Here is a 21,522-nt window from a genome sequence, read left to right on the forward strand (position 1 = left end):
ATAGTCCCATCCACTATTATCTTACTTCAATGTACATAGACAATGGCCCCTCAGCCACTAATATTGATTTTACTGACAAACTTGAAGGCTTCTTTTAACATACAGGAATATGAATTTTCCACGCAAAGCCTCCGAATGAAAGCCAACACTGGGAACAAATAGATTATGCATTGTAGATTATGTGCAAGTCTCATGTAATCTCAGTTAAAAGGATCAGGTTGCAGCAGATGCAAAAGGCTTCTTTCCGTCAGAAACCCAGAAACATTATTGCTGCCAGTTATGGTACTTGGAAGACTGTTATATTTGGTGGTATGGCTCTTGCTGGCATTGCAACTCCCTTAAGCTCCCTTCTTAAACCTGGTGCTCTGCTTCTAATGCTGTTGAATTACTATTCTCATCTTCCTCAAATCTTTTGGCTAAGTAGTGTTGAGTCTATTGTAGTCAAATCCACACAGAAGGCACCAGATTGGGAAAGAAAACACTATTCACTACCTGCCACCCCCCCTCCCTGCTTCTCTTTTATACTACCTGAAGAAAGTGGTTGCTCCCATGCAAAGAACTGGCCTGAGTAGCTCTTCCCCATCACTCAGTGACCTCTGACCTGTGGCCCTTCCTATATTTACTATTTTGATCCTTGTCTGCTAAAGACAGTCCTCGACTTACAACTGGTCACTTAGCATATTCAAAGTTATGATGGACCTCCCAGAGCTACTTATGACCTGGCTCTGAAGTTCCAACAACCACTCCCCCCACCCCCAACCCCCGCAGTCACATGTTGGTCACTTGGCAACCAGCCTGCATTTACAAGTGCTTGTAAGTGCCCTGCAATCATGCGATCACCTTTAAGACAAGCCAACATTTACTTCTGGTTTTTGGCAAAAACAGCCCACAGTGAAAAAAAACTTTTTGCTTTAAAACTATAGCGTTCACTTTACAACCATGGCACTGTTTAATGACTCTGCAAAAAAAATATTAATAAAATCAAATAAGTCATGTGGGTGACACACTTTATGACCATATGACTTACAGCCATAATGGGCAGGCTCGATTAAGATCATAAGTCAAGGATTATATTGCACTGCAGAGCACTTCCGATAGCTCTTTGCGACTGAACCTGGCTATTTATGGAGAACAGACCTTCTCCTAGCTGAAGGGTAGCTTGGCATGGATTGTTCTCTCTTTCTCAATAACCTGGATTATTGGACCACATAAACAGGAGTCTGCAAAGCACCTTACAGAGGCCTCTGCTGCTCCAGAGAGATGTGGCTTCCATGGAGAGCTGCTCTTTATCTTGACTCAGGAGGCAGGGTACATCCCCTGCCTTATACTTGCTTACAGTGTGCCAATGGCAAAGAGCTGCCAGGCAGAGCTATATATAGAACAGCCAAGCTCAAGGGGACCTGTTGCTAGGGAGACACAGTGGTTCAGCAGGAAGTACAAGAATGGAGAAAGGCAAGGAACAAAGCACAAGGTTGAGGGCTGGGAAAGTGTAGCTCTGCCCATGTTAAAAGGCCTTCGTCAAATTGCCATCTTTTCCTGCCTCTTGCTGCAGCAAGTGCTCATCCTTTGCAGATTTGCAGACACCAGAGGTCCTTCCGTCACACAGCCATTAAATATGCATACATCAACAACGCCCAATTTTTCCACCTCCGCAGGGATTTATGTGCTGGATGCTTCTCAGGGCCTCCTGACTTGGACCCAGTGGTCCTGCCACGCACTGGCTTTATAGAGAAGCACCAGGGGCTGGGCTTGCATATACCAACAGAAGCATTTCTGACTGTAAAAATGGGTCAGCGTGGAAGGGGAAAAAAAGCATTGAATGCTTTCTACTGATACTGTCTCAGAAGCCTCTTTTGGAAGTCACAAAGCAGTCTTGTGAGCCAGCTTGAACAAGCCACAATTGCAGGATCTTCCCAGGCACTTCTTAATAGCCCAAACTGATCTTGAACAATAAGGGGTGACGACGTCAAAGGGAAAACCTGGTCCCGGAGTGGGTGCATGTGTTAAGAACTGTGACCCTCTTCCACCTTATTCTTTGCTCATGATATAAACACAATGGTGGCTAATCCAATCCATTCCAACTGACACACTTCCAAATTTATTTTTAGTTAAGATTTTAAATCCTCAGGGAGTCTGTTCTGCTTCCAAATCGCTCCCATGTCTCTTTGACCATCACCCAATGTGACTCTAATGTAGAGGTCTCCAAATTTGGCAACTTTTAAGACTTGTGGACTTCAACTCCCAGAATTCTCCAGCCAGCTGGCTGGAGAATTCTGGGAGTTGAAGTCCACAAGTCTTAAAGTTGCCACGTTTGGGGGCCCCTGCTCCAGTACAACATGTGTTCTCGTCAAAAAGCAGAAGGGCTATTTTCTCTGTACAACTGCACCTACAGCCCCACCTCTGCTCTACTTGTGGTTTTGCCTGCAGCAAAGCTGATGTGATCTGATGACCTTTAGCACTTCCTAGTCTTCTGCCCCTCCCATACTACAGACATTTTGGATGAGGGTACCTAAGGGGATAAAACATGAGCTTAACATGAAGTTATGTACTGGTGAACCAAGGAAGGATATGAGCACATTATTATACATTTCTATCTTCACTGCAGAGTGTAACGAATGGGAACAAAAGTTCCATGTGTCCTTCTTACTAATAGTAATACTATACAGATCTAAGAATAGTATTGACTTAAAATTTAGCCACAAGTCAGACAGACCTACACACTTGATCTTAGCTAAAAGGCCAAGAAGCAATCAATAAGCCAACCCAGAAAAGCCACAGAAATACAGAAACAGAAGAACAGTGATAAGCTAATTATGCACAGGAAAAAAATGAAGCTTGGACTCCAGTATTATAATTCCTACATACTATGGATATCCAGGATATCCTCTGCAGGGATTTACTGAAATATACTGAGTGCTTTGAATTTGGTTCCGAAAAGCTATTTTGGACTACACTAAGGAGTGAACATGGCAACTATCTTCATCTCTTTTAAGCAGTTTTGTCTTTTGCCAGGAGATTATGGCAGCTGCATAATGCAAGAGTCATTCATGTGATTCATCATTCCCCTCCATGGCATCTGAAAACATGTTGCTGTGAGGTGCTCACATTTTGTTTGTGGTTTTTGGTTCATTTTTTTTTAATTGCACGTCTGGTGGTCATAACTGGGGACTGCAGATGGGAAGCGGTGGTGGTTATGACCTTTGTTGGCATTCTGGAAGCCTTTGGAATTGCTCCTCAGCTATGTAGTCTCTGGAGAGCAACAATGAAGACAGAGTGGAGCAAGAGATCTTGGAACCAAAGGCAATGAAATCTCTGGCAGCCAAAGGCAGCATCAGTTACTAGAAAATATTTGGCTGAAGTTCAAGGCTTGGATCACCACAGGAAGGACTCTGGGGAAGAGTCCTGTGGTTTGACATGGTGTGGCTTCTCTTGTTGGCTGGATGTGCTTAGGTTGATGGATGGTGAGATTAGGCTGGCAACTGGCAAGTTGAGGTGGTCAGCTAGTGAGATCTTTCTGGATGTGCACTACATTCTTTGCTTCCCATTCCCGGGTGCCAGAGTTTTATATTGTGTGTGAATTAGTGTGATGAAACATTTACATATACTGTGCTATCCAGACAGTATATAGTTAATTGGGAATTGGGATAGTTAAGTGTGAATTGGGAGCTGTCCCCTTAAGGGAATGCCTCATGGTAAATGTAGTTAATGCATCATGGGAAATGTAGTTCATGTCATGTGGTCACATCTGTAATCCTGATTGGTCACTGAACTGACCCTTGGTTGGGTTGGGGGAGTTTCCTTTCCTCTTGCTTGGATTCCAGCTTTGTGCTGGTGTCTCACCCTTTGCTCCATCATTATGGGATGAAGATCACTATACTTTCACACTATGAAGTCAGATCTGCCTGTAATCTGTTTTCATCTGCTTTCATGAATAAATGCTGATCTGGCATTTACAATTGAGACCTGGGTGGATCTGGAGGATGGAGTTCCCTTCTTGGAGATGTATTTTGGGTTTGGCATGGGGAAGTGGTAGTTATTGTCGTTCCTGATTCATGATTTGTAATCTATCATCTGTGATTCGCTGAGGCTCTATGGCACAATTTGAAAGACCCTTGAAATTGGGCTTTAATAGTTGGGATTGCTATTTGCACACCACCATCTCTGATGTACAGCATGGTCTTTGTCAGAGTTTCTGGATTTCAGTGCCACACTGGCTCCAGAGAGCCCAAGATTCTTAATTATCAAGGATTTCAATTTGCCATTAGATGACGATGAGTTTGAAGTAGCTCAGGAGTTTATGGCCTCCATAACAACAAGAAGGTAAAGGTAAAGGTAAAGGTTCCCCTTGCACATACGTGCGAGTCGTTTCTGGCTCTAGGGGGCTGTGCTCATCTCCATTACAAAGCTGAAGAGCCAGCGCTGTCCAAAGATGTCTCCATGGTCATGTGACCAGAATGACTAAACGCCGAAGGTGCATGGAACACTGTTACCTTCCCACCAAAGTAGTCCCTATTTTTCTACTTGCATTTTTTACATGCTTTCAAACTGCTAGGTTGGCAGAAGCTGGGACAAGTAACTGGAGCTCACTCCATTACATGGTGCTAGGGATTTGAACTGCCAACCTTTCTGATCAACAAGCTCAGCGCCTTAGCCACTGAACCACTGCGTCCCCCAATAACAACCATAAACCTGTCCAAAGTCATCAACATGAAATGTATACTGATGTTCATTCTTCAAGCCCCCCACCCCCTAGGCAGTTGCAATGTGATCCAAAAGTGGAGGATTACTGCTATAAGTCTGTGATTGCTTTTTGGCTTGCTGGTGTCATCCACCTTGCAAAGAGATGGGGTCTATTGATTGGCCTGCTCCAGACAGCTATGGACCCTTTCAGGTCTCAGGGGTAGTTTTGGGTTTTCCCTAAGGACCTGATAGGTAGTTCACCTGAGGCCTTGGTTGCAACCTGGAATGAGTGGATGGCTGAAGCCTTTCCCTGTGCACCAATTCTGAGGCTTTTCAGGAAAGGAAGTGTCAAAAGAGATGCCTGCAACACCACTGGAGGAAGACAAAAGGGAAGGAGTCTGACCAAAAACAGGAAAGAGTTCATATTTAGACTAAAGGTAAAGGTTTCCCCTGTCCAGTCATTTCCAACTCTAGGAGGTGGTGCTCATCTCCGTTTCTTAGCTGAAGGAGCCAGCATTGTCCGAAGACACTTCCATGGTCATGTGGCCAGCATGACTATATGCTGAGGGGCACGGAACACTTCCCTCCAAAGTGGTACCTATTTATCAATTCATGTTTGCATGCTTTCAAACTGCTAGATAGGCAGGAGCTGGGGCAAGTATTGGGAGCTCATCTCATCACGCAGCACTCAGGTCTCGAATCTGGGCTGCGAACTCTCCAACTGACCAAGTCAGTGTCTTTAGCCGCTAAGCCATCACGCCTCTGTTATATATTTAGATGACATTGTAGCAATAAGAGTGCCACAACAGTGTGATCTGTCTGCCTTTGCTGCATTCATTAATAGCTGAGCATTAGCCCTATTCAGGTGATTGGTTCCTTGCTAGGAAAGGACAAGTCACAGAGGTTTCTATTGGGGTGCTGTGTTGAATAACCTAGTTATTTGGTGGCTAAAGCTGGCCAGATTCATTCCGAATTGGATTTCAAGTGGGCAGGTCCAGATGAGATGCCTGGGACATGGTCTTGTGCATTTACTTTGCTATAAACTTCTACATGGAATCACTGGGTGAGACCACCCATCAGTTTAGACTCTGGTATTATCAACGTCAATAATGATACCCAGTGGTGTATCCAAGCCTGCACTTTCCAAGTGTTCCTGTTGATGTCCTAGAATCTGGATGCTACATGGATCTGGAGTGGGAGACACTGACTTAGACTAATCCTGATAAGGCCTACTTGCTAAGGATATTTGGTCCCCCTGGCTTTGACCTCTACCAGGGCCCCAAAGCATGCCTTCTCTGTTGCAGTGCTGAGCTTCTGGAACAGTAAAAGTAAAGGGTCCCCTCGTACATGCGTGCTAGTCATTTCCGGCTCTAGGGGGCAGTGCTCATCTCTGTTATAAAGCCAAAGAGCCACACTGTCCGAAGACGTCTCCGTGGTCATGTGGCCAGCATGACTAAACACCAAAGGCGCATGGAATGCTGTTACCTTCCCACCAAAGTGGTCCCTATTTTTCTACTTGCATTTTTACCTGCTTTTGAACTGGTAGGATGGCAGAAGCTGGGACAAATAACAGGAGCTCACTCTGTTATTCAGTGCTAGGGATTCGAACCGCAAAACTGCCAACCTTTCTGATTGACAAGCTCAATGTCTTAGCCACTGAGCCACCACATCCCTTTTTCTGGAACAGTATTCCACCACAATGTTGTATGGCTCCCACGCATGATATTCTGAAAGGGATATAAAAGCTGGCTATTCTTCCAATCCTTGTTGGTAAACTCCTGTTAAATTCTATTTTGTTAAGTTTTATACTCTTTTGCATGGTTTTTCTAAGTTCTAACATCAGTTTCTTTATTTTATTTATTGCTCAGGCTTTCTGTTAGATAATGTGCCCAGATTCAGTTGAAGTTGGGCATTCTTTAAATCAATGTAAATAAATAGGCTGTTTTAAAAGGTTACAGATAAGTGCAATACTCACATTCATATGCACACTGAAGAAACTTTCAGGAGTCAAATCTGAAGCATTGTACATAAACATGAATGATGGCAAATGAAGGCATTATATATAATCTAAATTAAAACAGGTAAATTAGATGGTAGCTGTGAATGATTTTTATTATTATAATTAATTTGTATCTTTCTTTTCGTTGAACAATCCAATCAACTGATTAAAACATATTTAATAATAATATAGTCACTCCTGGTGACTATATGAATATTTCCATGCAGTTTGTTTGCCACTCTTCCAAGATATTTTTCTGACTTTCTAATCTAACTATCAGTTTTTGGATTTCATGGTGCTCTTCTATCCATCCTTGAGATAAGCCAAATTTGACAGGTACTATCACATGCAGAGAACAAATAAACTTAGGAATCACAATTTTTCAAAGAAAGATTCTTTTTGAGAATTATGCAAAAAAGATCACTTTTGAGAAATTTTGAAATATTATCAGTAGCCCATCAGTAACATACCAGCATCAAAAAGCAAATTCACTAAGTATTATGAAACACCCAGGTTTGAAAGAGATGACTCTTTCATCTGGTATCCAACCTCATCCAGTTTGCTATTACCAGTTTGCTATTTAGTGATCATCTAAAAGATTTTGGAATTCACTGGGCAAGGTCTTTGATCATCTTGATCCTCATCTTGGTCCTATCCCATAACACTGCGTTCAAAGAGACACTGTTTCTGAATATGAAAATTCAGTTTAACTACTGAAGTTTATACTAACTGATAGCCCTATTCTGTTTTAGAAGAATCAAGATGTACCAGGGTTGAGAACATGAAGGATCCATTTCAAGCTTTAACAAGCTTGTCTACTTTCCCAATCTGCAAAGACTAAAGTATCACTGTCAGATGCAAGGTCAAATTCTATATGAGACTGAGGAACATAGTAGGGCATAAGCTTTCAAGGGCTAAATGGCCACCAAGCTACTAAAGCTTTTGTACTATCAAGCCTCCCGTAGAAGCAAGCAGTATTAATTTCATTGTAGCAAAAGTGCTTTGTAGGAACTTAAAAACTGATATATCATTGCATAAGCTTAAGGAGCTGCAAGATTCTCTGCTACCTTTGCTGGAACAGAAAATAATCCCTTTGTAAACTGGAAGAGCAAGACATTTCAGCTACACCAATTGATTGAACAGTCAACCTGGAATTCACACTGGAATGAACACAAGCAATTTTATCTTCAATGTACCATGCAAATTGGTCATAGTAAGCTATTAAAGGTTAATAAGGGAACTAAGATGGAATGGTCATTATTCCATCCACCCTCACCCAGAAATATTGGATGCTATAGTAGCAAAGGATTTCTTGCCAGTTCTACCCCAAAACAATGGTCTCTATCCTATTTTCTCGTTAGAGTCACTGATGCATTCATGTAATATATAATACTTGTCCAAGCTAAAACATGTTTGTGTAGTTTATAGCTCAGCTCACTTATACAAGCCTATCCATTGCCCAAGCATATTACATGAACCTGGCAATCACACTGTCATGTTAAAATAAGGTTAGAGTGTAGAATATTAAGAGGGGCTTTTCCCATTACTCTTGCCTATAACTGCCATTTCCTAGCACCAAGCCCCAAAGAAAACCACAGTGCTTACCTGGCTCTAGCAAGTAGAAGGCTGCAAATAGAAGGAATTATTCACAGTTAGGACTTTGATGGGATTGGCAGATTTGGAATCAAAAATTTCCTTGGAACTGTCAGAAAAACCAACTGGAATTCCGTCTAGAATTTTATACCTTCCTGCCCCATAATTATGAATTTTGAAAGCTCTCGTTTGAAGTTCATAATTAGGAAACTGAAAACAATCTGTATGTCATCTATCTTAGTGTTATCTATTCTGACTAGAGAAATTTTAGAGAAAGAACTGTTTATGTTAGGAATTGAACCTGGAGCATGTACATGCGAAGAATATGCTTTTTCACACCTTCCATGTAGCAAGAACATGAGACGCTATTAAGCAGGGATGGGATTCTACCTGGTCGGACCGGTTCTATAGAACCGGTTGTTATGATTCTGCGCAGTTCTGAGAACCAGCAAATCGCGCCACTGGCTGGCCCCTCCCCTCCCCGCCCACTCACTCCTTACCTGGCATGCACGCCATCCAACTTGCCTGCCTTGTGCCTTCGCCTAGTTTTTGGTAAGTTGTTATTTTTCTTTTTTTTCCCCCACCATCAGCTGTTCCAACTATCACTGAGATATCTAGTTTAGCTAGAAAGCAGGAAATAGTTGGATTTCTTGCTTTCTAGCTAACCTAAAAGCAGAGCTGAACCTTTAGGACTTCTATTTTTCAATGTAGGCAATAGATTGCAGAATGGTAGATCTCTGAGTGAATCTGTGATTCTGGGTGCAACTCAATCTGCCTGCCTGCTTTGCCTGATTTTGGGCAAAAGTTGCTCTTTTTTAAATAAAACATTCAATATTTACATACATGGTGTGTACTAGTTAATTTTGTGAGTTTCTTGCTAGCAAATATTATGAGTTTGCTTGCAAGCAAATTTTATGGGACAGATTCAGGCAATAGATTGCAGAAAGGTAGATCTCTGGGTGAATCTGTGATTCTGGAAGCAACTCAATCTGCCTGCCTGCTTTGCCTGATTTTAGGTAAAAGTTGCTCTTTTTTTATTAAAAAATCAATATTTACATAAATATTACAATATTTACACATAAGCCACCCCAGCCAGTCACGTGACTACCAAGCCACACCCATCCAGCAAGCCACACCCACCCAGTCGCGTGACCACTAAGCCACACCCACAAATTACAGAACCGATTGTTAAGAAATTTGAATCCCACCCCTGATATTAAGCTATCATAGTTACATAAATTAAGCATTATAAAGTTACATTGCTGGTGCCTTTTATTGTTAAAGGAGAAACCACAAAGCATTTTTGGATGCAGATAGGAAGAAAAAGTCATCTTTCAAACCCTAATTCCTTCAAACTGGCATAGCACCATGAGTTTGGGAGGCTGTGGTACCCTTTCAGAAATTCCACACAGGCCTAGAGACTATTTGGCAGGGGAAGAACCGTTCTGCCTCTAGTTGATGATAGCAACAATACATCCAGTCGAGGCTATTACTCCCACAAACAACTATTGTAAGAAGAAAAACAGTCTGTAACTGGGCTCACACAATGCACTAAGCCTAATTCAGAAAAATGTTCACCTAACATGCTGTCCCTAAACAAATAAATTATAGTAAAGTTTACTGTAAGGGCCTGGACTATACAATACCCCAAGACAATGGCTAACATGATAAATCATGAATTACTCAACTTCATTTTAGCTACCTAAAATGTGTGTAAATGTGTGTAATGTCAGAAATATGTCAGGTTAGCTTAAAAGAAAACTTCCAGTCCTCTATTATTCAGGGAAGCAGGTGGATGTGGCCTAGTATATTCATAAAAATCAGACATTAGTTCATTTCTAGCTATCAGAAAGGCCCCTGTTGGTTTCTGTCCTTCCCAATTTGCAGAAGGAATTACATATGTTATCCTAGTGCAGAATTTTTAATCTATTTAGCAATAATGATCACCAAAAGGCAGTTTAAAAATTTGTTACAATCTGATTGACACTCTTAACCAGGTTATTTGAATATCTAATCTATGTACAGAGCTGTCAGAGTGTCTTAATATTAATCTTGATGTGTTTTGGTGTGTGCTAATATATTGTTTGAAGTCAGCCTATTCAACGATTTCATTTTTATGTGAACCCAGAAAACTGATAGTTAAGATATTATGTGAGCACAACCAATCAAGGTACATTTAATCCTATTTCCACCTGCGGCTGACACTTACAAGTAAAAAAGTCTTGCTAAACATGAATGTTCCCCGAGTATGAGTTTTCTATCCTAGGTTTGATGATATAAGAGCATCCTGGGCATCCAATGAACATTTGAATATTTGAAACACAAACCTCAAAGTTGGCTCTGAGTGCATGAAAGAGAGAAAGGAGGAGGGCAGAGAAGAGAGAGTAGAGAAAAGGAAGGGAGAACAAGAGTTGGGCAACGGAGAATGCTATCCTAGAAAAAGGGTCATACATATTTAACAGTCCAGCAGCAACAGTTTCAAAACCACATTGTACAGAAGCAAAGCATGTCTGGAGGTGTGCATGAGCAAATACAACTCTATGGCAGCGGGCACACGCATGGGAGGATGTGAATGCATGTCCGCGTGTGCACATCCACACGCTTAGCACACAAGCCTGGTATGAAGGCCACATGAGAGACAAGCCGCCTCCCCCCAAAACCCCAAAGGTGTGCCACGAACCTTGTCAAGCTGAGCTGCCGCTGGGTTATCAGTCTGTGGGAGAAAGGTAAAGGAGAGGAGGGAGTTAGCACACACAACCACAGCAATCAGACGCCATCCGCCACCTGCCCCAGGTGCAACAGGGCAAATCTGTTGGTGGGCTACCAAAAGGCAAAGCTTTATGGTGCCACTTGTTCTGCTTGAGAAGAAAACCCTAATCCATCTCCTTTGCTTCCAGATGATGAGTGACAGGATTATAATAGGATTCACTCAGGGCTCTTCAGATGCATGCTATGTTTCTCCATCACAATAGATGTGAGGTGTTTGCACTGGGTGGAGCTGTTTGAAGAGTAGCACATAACTATTGTGCTTTTAATCATTGCTGAAACATTTTCTAATCTGATTTTTTTTAAAGAAAAAAAGCTATACTGTAGATAATAACACTGTTATAATAACTTTTTAAAAATACCAACTCTCCCATCACTTCCTTTTTTTTCAACCATTAAAAAAACCTGAATTTGTATAGTCATGTTACAGAACTATTAACACCATAATACAAATGTTAACATACATTATGTTGCTATGTCCTATATCTCCTCAACTTTTCTCTAAAGAAAAGGTAACACTAAACTGCAGTATTACATCTATAATGTTTGTATTTCAGCATTAATAGTGTGCAAATATATTCATGCAATAATGCTAATTTTTAAAACAAACTTTTTAGATACTGCCTTTTTTACTATGATTAAAAGGGATTTCTGGATTTTTTTGGAACTGAACATTATAGAATTACAGTGCTATTGTACTAATGCTCTCATTCAGAAAAAAAGTAGCCAGCAAATAATTAAAAGATTAATTAAAAGAATAGGGCCATCAAGTAGCACATCTTTTAAAGGGTTATAATGAATATGCTAGGCTGGATTTTTCTAATTTGCCTGTACCAAATCCCCTTAACAATAAGAAAGACAAATGAGTAGACTAAAACACACCGACAAAGATTACGTTCCATTTGCATTGAATTGAAAGAACGCAAGCTTTTCTAAAATTCAAGAAAACATAGAAGAATTATGAGGAAAAGATAGAATGAGGGTAACAGGATGATGGCGCCTTGCTGATCTGTCCTAAACTCAACCCAAATAAGTATGCAAGATCTCTAAGTCTAACTATTGCCCTCTCAATGGAAGCAGTTCCGCATTTTGCTCTGGCTATGTGACTGAGATGATCTCAGAAGACCAGGCCATTAGGTCAGAAAGCAGCTTGAATTTATCCTGCAGTCTTGTTTAAGGACTGATGATGTGACAGTTATTCATGGCTTATGAGCCAAGAGCTTCAGCTCAAATTACTGTTAGTCTAAGAATGCACTTCCATCTCAATGTGCCCTGCGGCAAGACAATTATTTTGGAGCAGAGCAACATCTTCTGGAGGAGAGTCACTTTTGCTGACTGCTCCTTTAAATCAAAGATATTCTTCAAAGACTTGCCAACAAAGGCTAGTTAAATTGATATTGAAAAACAGCCTTGAACAGAATTGCATTGCACACTATTAAAAATAAAACAAATGGATCTCTGGAAGGGTAGAAACACATTAAGAATAAAAAAGAAATGAGAAAAAAATGGATATAGAGGAACAAGTATTTCGTGCTACCTGTGATGCATGTCTCAGAACAATAATTGAAGTGCAATTTTTATCTGTGGTGGGCCTTACCCATCCTCTACTAAGTATCCTTTGTGGATTCCATATGCAGTGATTTCTAGGAAGTTCCTCCCCCAATCCTTTCATGTTTTCATAAGTAGGCTTTTTAACATGCTATCAACCTATGCGCTTTAGGCTGCATGATCCAATAGTGTGCTTTCTTTGAGTTAATATTGAGTTAAACAACTGGTCAACCCACACATTCATAACTTCTCATGGAAAATATACATTAAGATCATTCCAGAAAGAAAAAAAACATATAAAGTTCCCGTACATTATACACACCTTTCTATGAATGCAAAATGTTGTCAGAATATTTATTTATAATACTCGGTGGTGCAGTAGTTAGAATGCAGTATTGCAGGCTAATTCTGCTGACTGCCAGCAGTTCGATCCTAACCAGCTCAAGGTTGACTCAGCCTTCCATCCTTCCGAGGTCGGTAAAATGAGGACCCAAACTGTTGGGGGCAATATGCTGACTTTGTAAGCTGCTTAGAGAGGGCTGTAAAGCACTATGAAGTGGTATATAAGTCTACATGTTAAGTGCTATTGCTATTTATTTATTAAATTTGTATGCCACCATCTCGCAGTTCGAGGTGGCTCCAATATCCAACAAGCTTGGGGAATGCACATTTCTCAAATGTACTGTGTACATTATTTGAAGAAGAGGCACATTCTGCAGTCAATGCATGCAATCATCATAAAATTCATTTTTAGTTTTTTTGAGGAGGGAAACTTTTGCTCATAGGTCCTATACTTTGCTATATTCTCTCTTCCCCACCCATCCTTTTAATCCAGCACACAAATATGAGGATCTGCTTTCCAACTGTTCAGTTTTCCCCTGAAAGCCTTGGGGTGAGGACTGTGGTTTCCTTCCTCTGATCAAATAAGTAATGGAAAAAAGAATAGCTGCAGCAATTTTATTTTTCTGTTGCTCATTCATTCTAAAAATCTGGCACTGGGGTTATGATTGGTGGTGGAAGTTAGCCCCTTTTTTGCACTGCTTCCCATAGCTTTTAAGCTTAGGAAAATATCCATTCTCTTCCTTTTCCCCTCCACATCACTCAATAGAATGGCAGGGAACAGTAATCAGTGGGGGTGAATTTGGGGAGGGGGGCCTATAACTTTAGCTGAAGTTTGTTCTGTCTCCACTGCTCAGCTATTCCCTGCTCGTTATCTGAGCAGTGCAGGAAGAGATTAACCCTCTTCTCTCTCCTCACCTCTCATGCTTCTTTTTATTTTTTTCCCCTTAAATTTTATTGCAGTATGTGAGAATGAAGGAGAGTTATTTTAGCAGGATTGTGAGGAGAACATATATTCAAAATGCAACAGAAACATTTATATACCCCAAAGCCTGTGGACATTGTATAAACAATCTCCATGAAGCAGAATAACCAGTTATCATATACATTAAGTGTTTGACTCTGTGTGTGTGTGTGTTTTATGTATCTATATAGGTATAAAATATATGCCTGTATAATATACAAACAAACCTGGGAGCACACTAGATCAGAAAAACAATCCAGTTTGGTGTAGTAGTTAAGATGCTATCCTAGAAACAGGAGATTGTGTTCTAGTCCCAGTTTAAGATGATAGTCGGCTGGGTGACTTTGGGCCAGTCACATCCTCTCAGCCCAACCCACCTCACAGGGTTGTGCTTGTGGGGAACTAGGAAGAGTATTAGGAATGTTCCCCATCTTGAGTTACTTATAAAGTAATAAAGATGGGATAAAAATCCAATCCAATAAATAAATAAAACCAAATGGGAAATTTGCTGCTAGAGTATGGTGAATAAGAGTCAAGCACATCATTGAAGCAAGTTCAGAAAACAAACAGCCTGGTAAATAAATCAAAGAATTTGCAAATATGTTGCCTGAGGGTTATAATGCCCAGCAAGATTGTTATTTCTAGTATGAAGCTCTAAATTTAGTCTAAATAAACTAAGTTATGATTTTGCACAAACAGTAGCTAGTGGTACTTTCTGGAAGAAAGGAAGATAGATAAGCAAAAATAAAGAAAAAAATATAGCATTTATAGATATTAGCATTTAGCTAAAAATGACTCTCAAGGCTCAATATTTTAATCTGTGGGACTAAGTTTTCATAGATGAAAAAACTCAGGAAGCCCTTGAAGGACAAGAGTCTGGATCAGCCCATGAAAAGAAATATCAAAATAGCACATGCTATTATGAAAGATGCAAGACAGTTAGTTTAGTGAGAGCTTTTCAAAATGCGGCTTAGATTTGAAGAGCATTTTGTCTTCATCCCGATGTATCATCTAATTTTGACCCACCTCTGCATAACCACTAATAATTCAGTTGGGGACACCAACAGGATAAGAAGAAGCTTCCCTACTGGTTTATAGCAACTCAATGCTTTTACATCATGTGGCTTCTGCTGGCTGCATAGAAAATCTATCCACTTAACTAGTTTTATGTTAAGTTTTACAAGTGATGGAAAGGTTTTCAGGTTACTGCCTCCATGAAGTGTTACAGTGAAACCAAGAGTTTAACAAAACACATGCAAACATATAGAGCAGAGAGATAAGAAACCACGGCTTCCCAGCATACCAGAATCCCTTGGAATGCCAAATAACCGAGTCTCATAAATTAGTAATGTGCTCATTCATTATGAAGGCTCAAGTTCATTTCTCCTCAGTCAGCATGTTTCTGAAAAAAAAATTTCTTCTGAAAAAAAGAATTGGAGGATTCTTTGACGAAGTAGACCATGTCATGGCCCTTGCCATCATTCTACCTCTGCAGCAAGAATAAAAGTGACTAAAATTGAGATACAGATACATACATAATATGGATTCAAACATTTCACACATTCTCTAGTTTGTCTCTCAGTGATAACCATCTGCTTTATTAGCTGAACTCTCCAGATGAAAGGATGCTGAGAAAGACTACTCCTTTCTTGTGATATTGGAGGGCTGCTGCCAAAGCAAAGTTTAACTAGATGGACTACTGGTTTTGCTCAAAATAAGGCAGGTACCACAATTCCAATCTGTACTTGAGAAACCAGTCTCCACACATCCACCATAATCAGAAATCACATAGTGAAAGTTTTTTTCAGTATTTGGTAAGGAATTACAGATAACTGTCTAATTCACAGATGGCTATTTTGGTAAACTGCAGATCTTCTTGCCTTCTGAACGTTCTCCATGCTGATGAGTGTACTTCCTTCTGGAGCCCCTTCCTAAGAAGATTGCGAAGCTCTTTTTAAAAGTTATTTGTCTCTCTTGCAAACAACTCTTGAGAAATAAGCTGTAGCAGTTTTAGAGAAGAATGAGGTTACATGGCATCAGAATATTACTTTCTATACAACTACTAGGGGATCAGCTGAGATAAGGATCTTATCAGTAGCATAAGATAAGATCTGGCAAGCAAATGGGTGAAAAATAAGAATGTTAACAGCTCTTCAGGAGGAGGCTTCCAATCCGATTCTAACTAAAAAGCTAACAATAAAAGCCTAGCATATTTTGGAAATCCATCTGTTCCAACCTGGCAATGATGAAACCTGGAATCTATCGAATTGATTTAAATTAAGTTGTGATTTTCTTTAAAAAGCATAGGATTTAGTGTTGTTATATTTCTCATAATTTTGACAACAAGCATCCAAAGAAAAGTAGGAGCAAATAACAACTGAGGGAAATGGACAAAACTGAGAGAGAAGATTGTACCCCCAATTTAGAGTCTAAACTGGAACCTATGGATGCTGTCTAAAAGTACCCCTCACTACCCTTCTTGAACACAAATTGCTAATGAAATTCAGGAATCTATGACATTTCATTTTAGCCCATTTTGAACTGTTTATATGTACAATGGACAGCAAGTTTGGACTAGTGATTGAGGAACCAAACTAGAAATTGGGAACCTGTGAGTTCTAGTCCCACCTGAGGCAGGATGTCAGCTGGGTGACTTTGGGTCAGTCACTCTGTCTCAACCTTAGGAAGAAGGAAATGGCAAGCTGTTTCCAAAAATCTTGACCAGAAAACTGCATGGATTTATTCAAGCAGTTGTCAGGAGAAGACGCACACAGACATACATAAAAAAATACAATTAAGCTAAGCTCAATGAAATCCAAGCCAAAATTTAAAATTAGGCAGAAGGCAGCAAAACTGGGACAACATGCATCAGAAAATTGAATTACAGACAAGCCTGCTTACCCTTTTTTGTTTACAAGACCCCAACTTAGCCCAGTTTTTTACTAGGTAACATCCAAGGGGGTCTAGCTTTAATGTTATCATTTCTGACAATTGCAGGAGAAGCTGGACCAGTTTGGCCTAAATATTTATTTCAGGTAGATACATGGTTGGCTTAGATATAAGCTGTGATGGCACAGTGGTTAGAATGCAGTACTGCAGGCTACTCCTTGCTGACTGCTGATTGCCAGCAGTTCAAGTCTCATCAGGCTCAAGGTTGACTCAGACTTCCATCCTACCAAGGTGGGTAAAATGAGGACTCCATATTGTTGCAGGCAATATGCTGACTCTGTAACCCACTTAAAGAGGCCTGTAAAGCTCTGTGAAGCGGTATATAAGTCTAAATTCTATTGCTATTAGGTCAGGACCACAAACAAATATGGAAGAGGAACAGAGACTTTGCACAATGGCAGTACATGAAAAGAGGGTCTGTGACTCACCAGGATAAACTGTAGAGTAGATAAGGACAGTTGGCTTCCAGTAAGAAAAAGATTGGAAGAAATTTCCACCAAGCCACCCAGCCTATCACGTTACATCATCAAAGCCCACCCACCCACAAATCTACCTGCTCATCTATTCTACAATAATTATTCTCATTTACAGCAAGTTACCTGAAAAGAATAGGGATAAGAGTTCTGCCTCTATGCAAGATTTCTCTAGAAGCTTCTGTGCTCTCATGTGGCATATTAAAGTGTCCCATTACATTGTAGAATAATTACTATATTTTGTAAAACTAATGTTAGGCAGATACTGGGACCCTCCTCATACTTTTCCCTCTTTAGCCAACTTAGCCCTGTCCCTACATCCTTGGGAGCCACACACACACTACCAGTTCTTTATAAATAACACCTCTAATAATATCTCACATTCCAAGTATCTTTTCAGAAAATGCTTAAGAGAATCTCTACCCCGGAGCAAGCCTTATTGTACAAAATGGCTTCCCACTTTATTGTCCAAATCTGAGGGAAGTCACTCACAATTCTAGCTGTTTTCCTATGCCTCAAACACAACCCTTCACTGTACTATATGTATAGAATCATATTATTGTTGCATTCCACTACAGTGTTGCTCCATAGGTTGGTCTCCTTTAAACCACCACCAAAGCTTCCCCCACAGAAATAAATAAGCTGTAATATGAGGAAGAAAATGTTTTTTCATACAAACTTGGAAATTCCCTATCAAGGGAAGAGGATGGTTTACTCTGTCATCTTCTCATCTCATTCAGTTGACCCAGCCATTTCATTCATCAAGCCACACAATGAGGAAGCAACTGTCTACAAGTCTTAAGTCTGTGAAGGTTGATGTATAATCCTGTCTCACCTAGTTAATATCCATTTGTTATAAAGATTTTTTTTTTATCTTCCCTGGAACTGTTCAGAAAAGAACCTTGGCATTCTCAAATTGTCCATAGGTTAACACCAAGTCCTTACGTAGATCTAACTCTCCTAATAATTGTGTATTTTAACATTACAAAAAAATAAAATCCAAAAGCATGAAACAGAAGTAACTTCTCAGAAGGTGATGCTGAGGAAAAGTCAAGATCTAATTGGCATTTGGAAGTTTTCCTTCATAGCTAAGGACATTTATACCGATGCGCCTCCTTACCTCCCTCTTCCACCTGGCCAGCCACTCATCCCGCTTCCTCTTGCTGATGTAGTAGGGATCTCCAGCTTGGAAGGTCAGACGCTGCACTGGCCTTGGGCGAAGGATGGACTCACAACCCAGTCCTCCACGCAGACGGCCACGAGATCCCTAGGAGAAAGAAGGATAGATAAAGAATGGCTACTTCAAGGCTAGCATGGACACATGTGTAGGAAAAAAAATATTTTGGGGTAATTAAGAAAGCTGCACCTGCTATTTTGCTTCCACTGGCTATGAGGAATGATCATCTGAGGAAAGTCTTGTTTTATATACTAATATGACCTAGTATTGTTTACAGGTGCAAACTTCTCTAAACAGTCCAAAGAACCAATAATTAATGTTACAAAGCCAAAATGACAAGCTAAGATCCCCATATGATAATTCATTTCATGTTTCTTGATTTCCAATTCAGAGTATGCGATCCAAGGATAGAAATAAATCAAGTCTTAACTGCATTCATTCTGTATAACGAACAGTAGCTATGGTAATGGTCTCCCATCAAGGACAGCAAACAAGCCACCAGTTTTAAGTCTTATCTATTTTTGATTGTGTTTACACAATGCACTAGAGTAATTTTAATATGTGGCTCTGTGAGATGTAAAATAGAAGTATTGTGTTATGTTGCTGAACCAAACTGTTGTTTAATCACATAATGTTACATGAACACAACACCTATGCTTTACTAATCCTGGTTTAGTATTTAGTGTGTTTTATATAAATGCAAACATTTTAGGCAATCACTTTCTTAGACTCTTCAAATTTCAAATGTGAGTGATAATTTCACTGTTACCTCAGAGCATTGAATGGAAGACTACATTTGTAACTCATTTAGTCTTATAACCTCATACAGCCTTCTTCTGTCTGACATTTCTGAATAAATACAGGAACAACCTTAGTAAGCTCCTTAAGTGGGCACCCAAAAGATGGGTATTTCAGCAGAAGAAAAAGCAAACGGAGCATGTGAACAAATCATGTTTTAGTCTGAAAATTCCAAGTTCTCTGAAGAATTGAGAGAAATGGCTCTATAGAAGCACCTTTTTACTGGCCTGTCTGGAGCAGACACTTCACAATAACACTTTTCTACCATTTTCAGGAACAGATTTTCAAGGTTAGGTTGATTTTGTTGAAGAATTGATTACAAGTAGTCCTCAAATTACAATAATTTGTTCAGTGAGGGTTCAAAGTTACAATGGCACTGAAAAAAATGATTTACAATTGGCCCTTCACTTACGATCACTGTAGCATCTCCATAGTCAATATTCAGGCACTTGGCAACTGGCAATATAATGACCTGGGATAATATAATTGCCATTTGTAACCTTTCCAGCTGGCTTCCAACAAGCAAAGTCAATGGTGTGAGCTGGATTCTCTTAATGACTGCCTGATTCATTTAAAAACTGTGGCAAAAAAGGTGGTAAAATTAGGTGCAACTAACTTCACTGCCTTGCTTAGCTATAGAAATTCTGATCCCAATTGTGGTTGCAAGTTGGAGACTATCTGATTATTGATTATTTATGTGGTGAAAGTACTGAATGAATGAACACAACAGCCTCAACTAGATCTGTTAAAAATGTAATCACTGCTTTTGTGCAAGATGAGGTTTTGTTGGTGTTCAAGCCAGTGGTGGAATTCAAAAATTTTTACTACCAGTTCTGTGGGTGTGGCTTGGTGGGCATGGCAGGGGAAGGATACTGTAAAATCTCCAGACAGAAGTGGGATTTGTTGGTTCTCCAAATTTCTGCTACCAGTTCTCCAGAACTGGTCAGAACCTGCTGAATACCACCTCTGGTCCAAGCTCTAAAAGATTGTCTATACCCAGAAAATGGGTTAATTCAGTAACCAGGTTAAATATATTACATGACTGAATCTGTGATTGTGTTTACTTTTGCAGTCATTCTTTTCTATAAATCTGAAGCTTGATGTATTGTGTGAATACAGCCAATGAATACATACAGAGGTAGTCCTTGATTTATAACCATAACTGAGCCCACAATTTCAATCATAAGTCAACACAGTTGTAAAGAAGGTCACCACATGACCAGACCCAATTTTACAATATTTTCTGTGGCGCATGTTAAGTGGGGTATTGTTTTCTGTGGGGCAGTGTTTGTTGGAAACTGGAAATGAACAATGTTTCTGGCAAAAAATATTCTAAATTGTGGTGAAGTGATCACAGAGTGCTACAAATAGTTGTAAATGCTGGCCAATTTCCAAACACCCAAAATGCTGTGGGAAAGGCAGACGTTGTAACTTCGAATCTGGGTTGTGAGTAGCTTTTTGGGTGTTTAGCTTAGCTTCAATTACTAAGCAGCCAATCAAAAATCAAGGATTACCTGTATGCTAATTTTTTTAGGGATGCAGATTCTTATAGGGCTATTAGAGGAGGCACTCTAGAGAATGATAGGTCTGGCCAGTTGCTTATCAAGTAGCAGAGCAAGAGGGGAAAAGAGGCAGATCTTACTTTGTTTTGGTGCCCGAGGCCATAAGTGATATGACATGTTTTACCACAGCAGATCTTAAGTCCATTTACGTTTGCAGTGCCATTTCCCAAAGTCCAGATTCATGATTTCTTCTAAACTAAATGAACAGACATTGTTCATATAGTAGGCAGGCAACTGGTTGTGTTTATACAGTATATTTGGTTAAATGTGATTAATTGTGGGGTGGCTTATCATACTGTATATGTCTAGCCCATTTGGTTAATATAAGAACACTTCTAGATGTGGGTTTTTTTTTTCAGATTTAGCTTTTCAGGTAGCTAAACTTTCTGAAAAGTTCTGAAACGCACTCAAATTTGTTCCAGGCTGTATTCACTACAAATCTGTTCTTTTCTTCGTATATGCACAATAACACAAAATGAACAGAATAAAATAACAACAGAGCAGCAAAGAATTGCTTGTTCCATGTGCTCCCCCCCCCCCCAACATCCTATCAATTTTGGGGGAAAAAACAATTGTCTTAAAACAAAAGTTTCAGAATATACAGATCTATTAATACTTGACAAATATAGAGTTTGTTTGTTTATAAATGTGTTCTAGCCACCCAACTCTGATGG

General features: G+C 39.9%; 1 protein-coding gene across 4 annotated transcripts in view; it reads right to left on the bottom strand.

Annotated features, from left to right (window-relative positions):
* Positions 1–21,522, bottom strand: part of DNMT3A (DNA methyltransferase 3 alpha) — a 131,608-nt gene that overhangs the window by 41,281 nt on the left and 68,805 nt on the right. Inside the window, exons 1-2 of one of the 4 annotated variants that reach the window (XM_087959423.1) lie at positions 18,432–18,574; positions 10,953–10,985 (exon numbers count right to left, since the gene is read on the bottom strand). Coding sequence is in view for 2 of the 4 variants with exons in the window: in XM_026671559.2 (XP_026527344.1) it covers positions 10,953–10,985; positions 18,432–18,578 (180 nt within the window). In the remaining 2 variants the exon portion in view is untranslated. Of the gene's footprint in view, positions 1–1,027; positions 1,299–10,952; positions 10,986–18,431; positions 18,579–21,522 lie in introns of those variants that run through there. The other 3 variants (XM_026671559.2, XM_087959416.1, XM_087959406.1) reach the window with 3 other exon arrangements.

The sequence above is a fragment of the Notechis scutatus genome, chromosome 1 (genome assembly GCF_049901735.1).
Source record: "Notechis scutatus isolate UNSWTSFEM ecotype Mainland chromosome 1, rNotScu1.2, whole genome shotgun sequence".
Classification (NCBI taxonomy): domain Eukaryota; kingdom Metazoa; phylum Chordata; class Lepidosauria; order Squamata; family Elapidae; genus Notechis; species Notechis scutatus.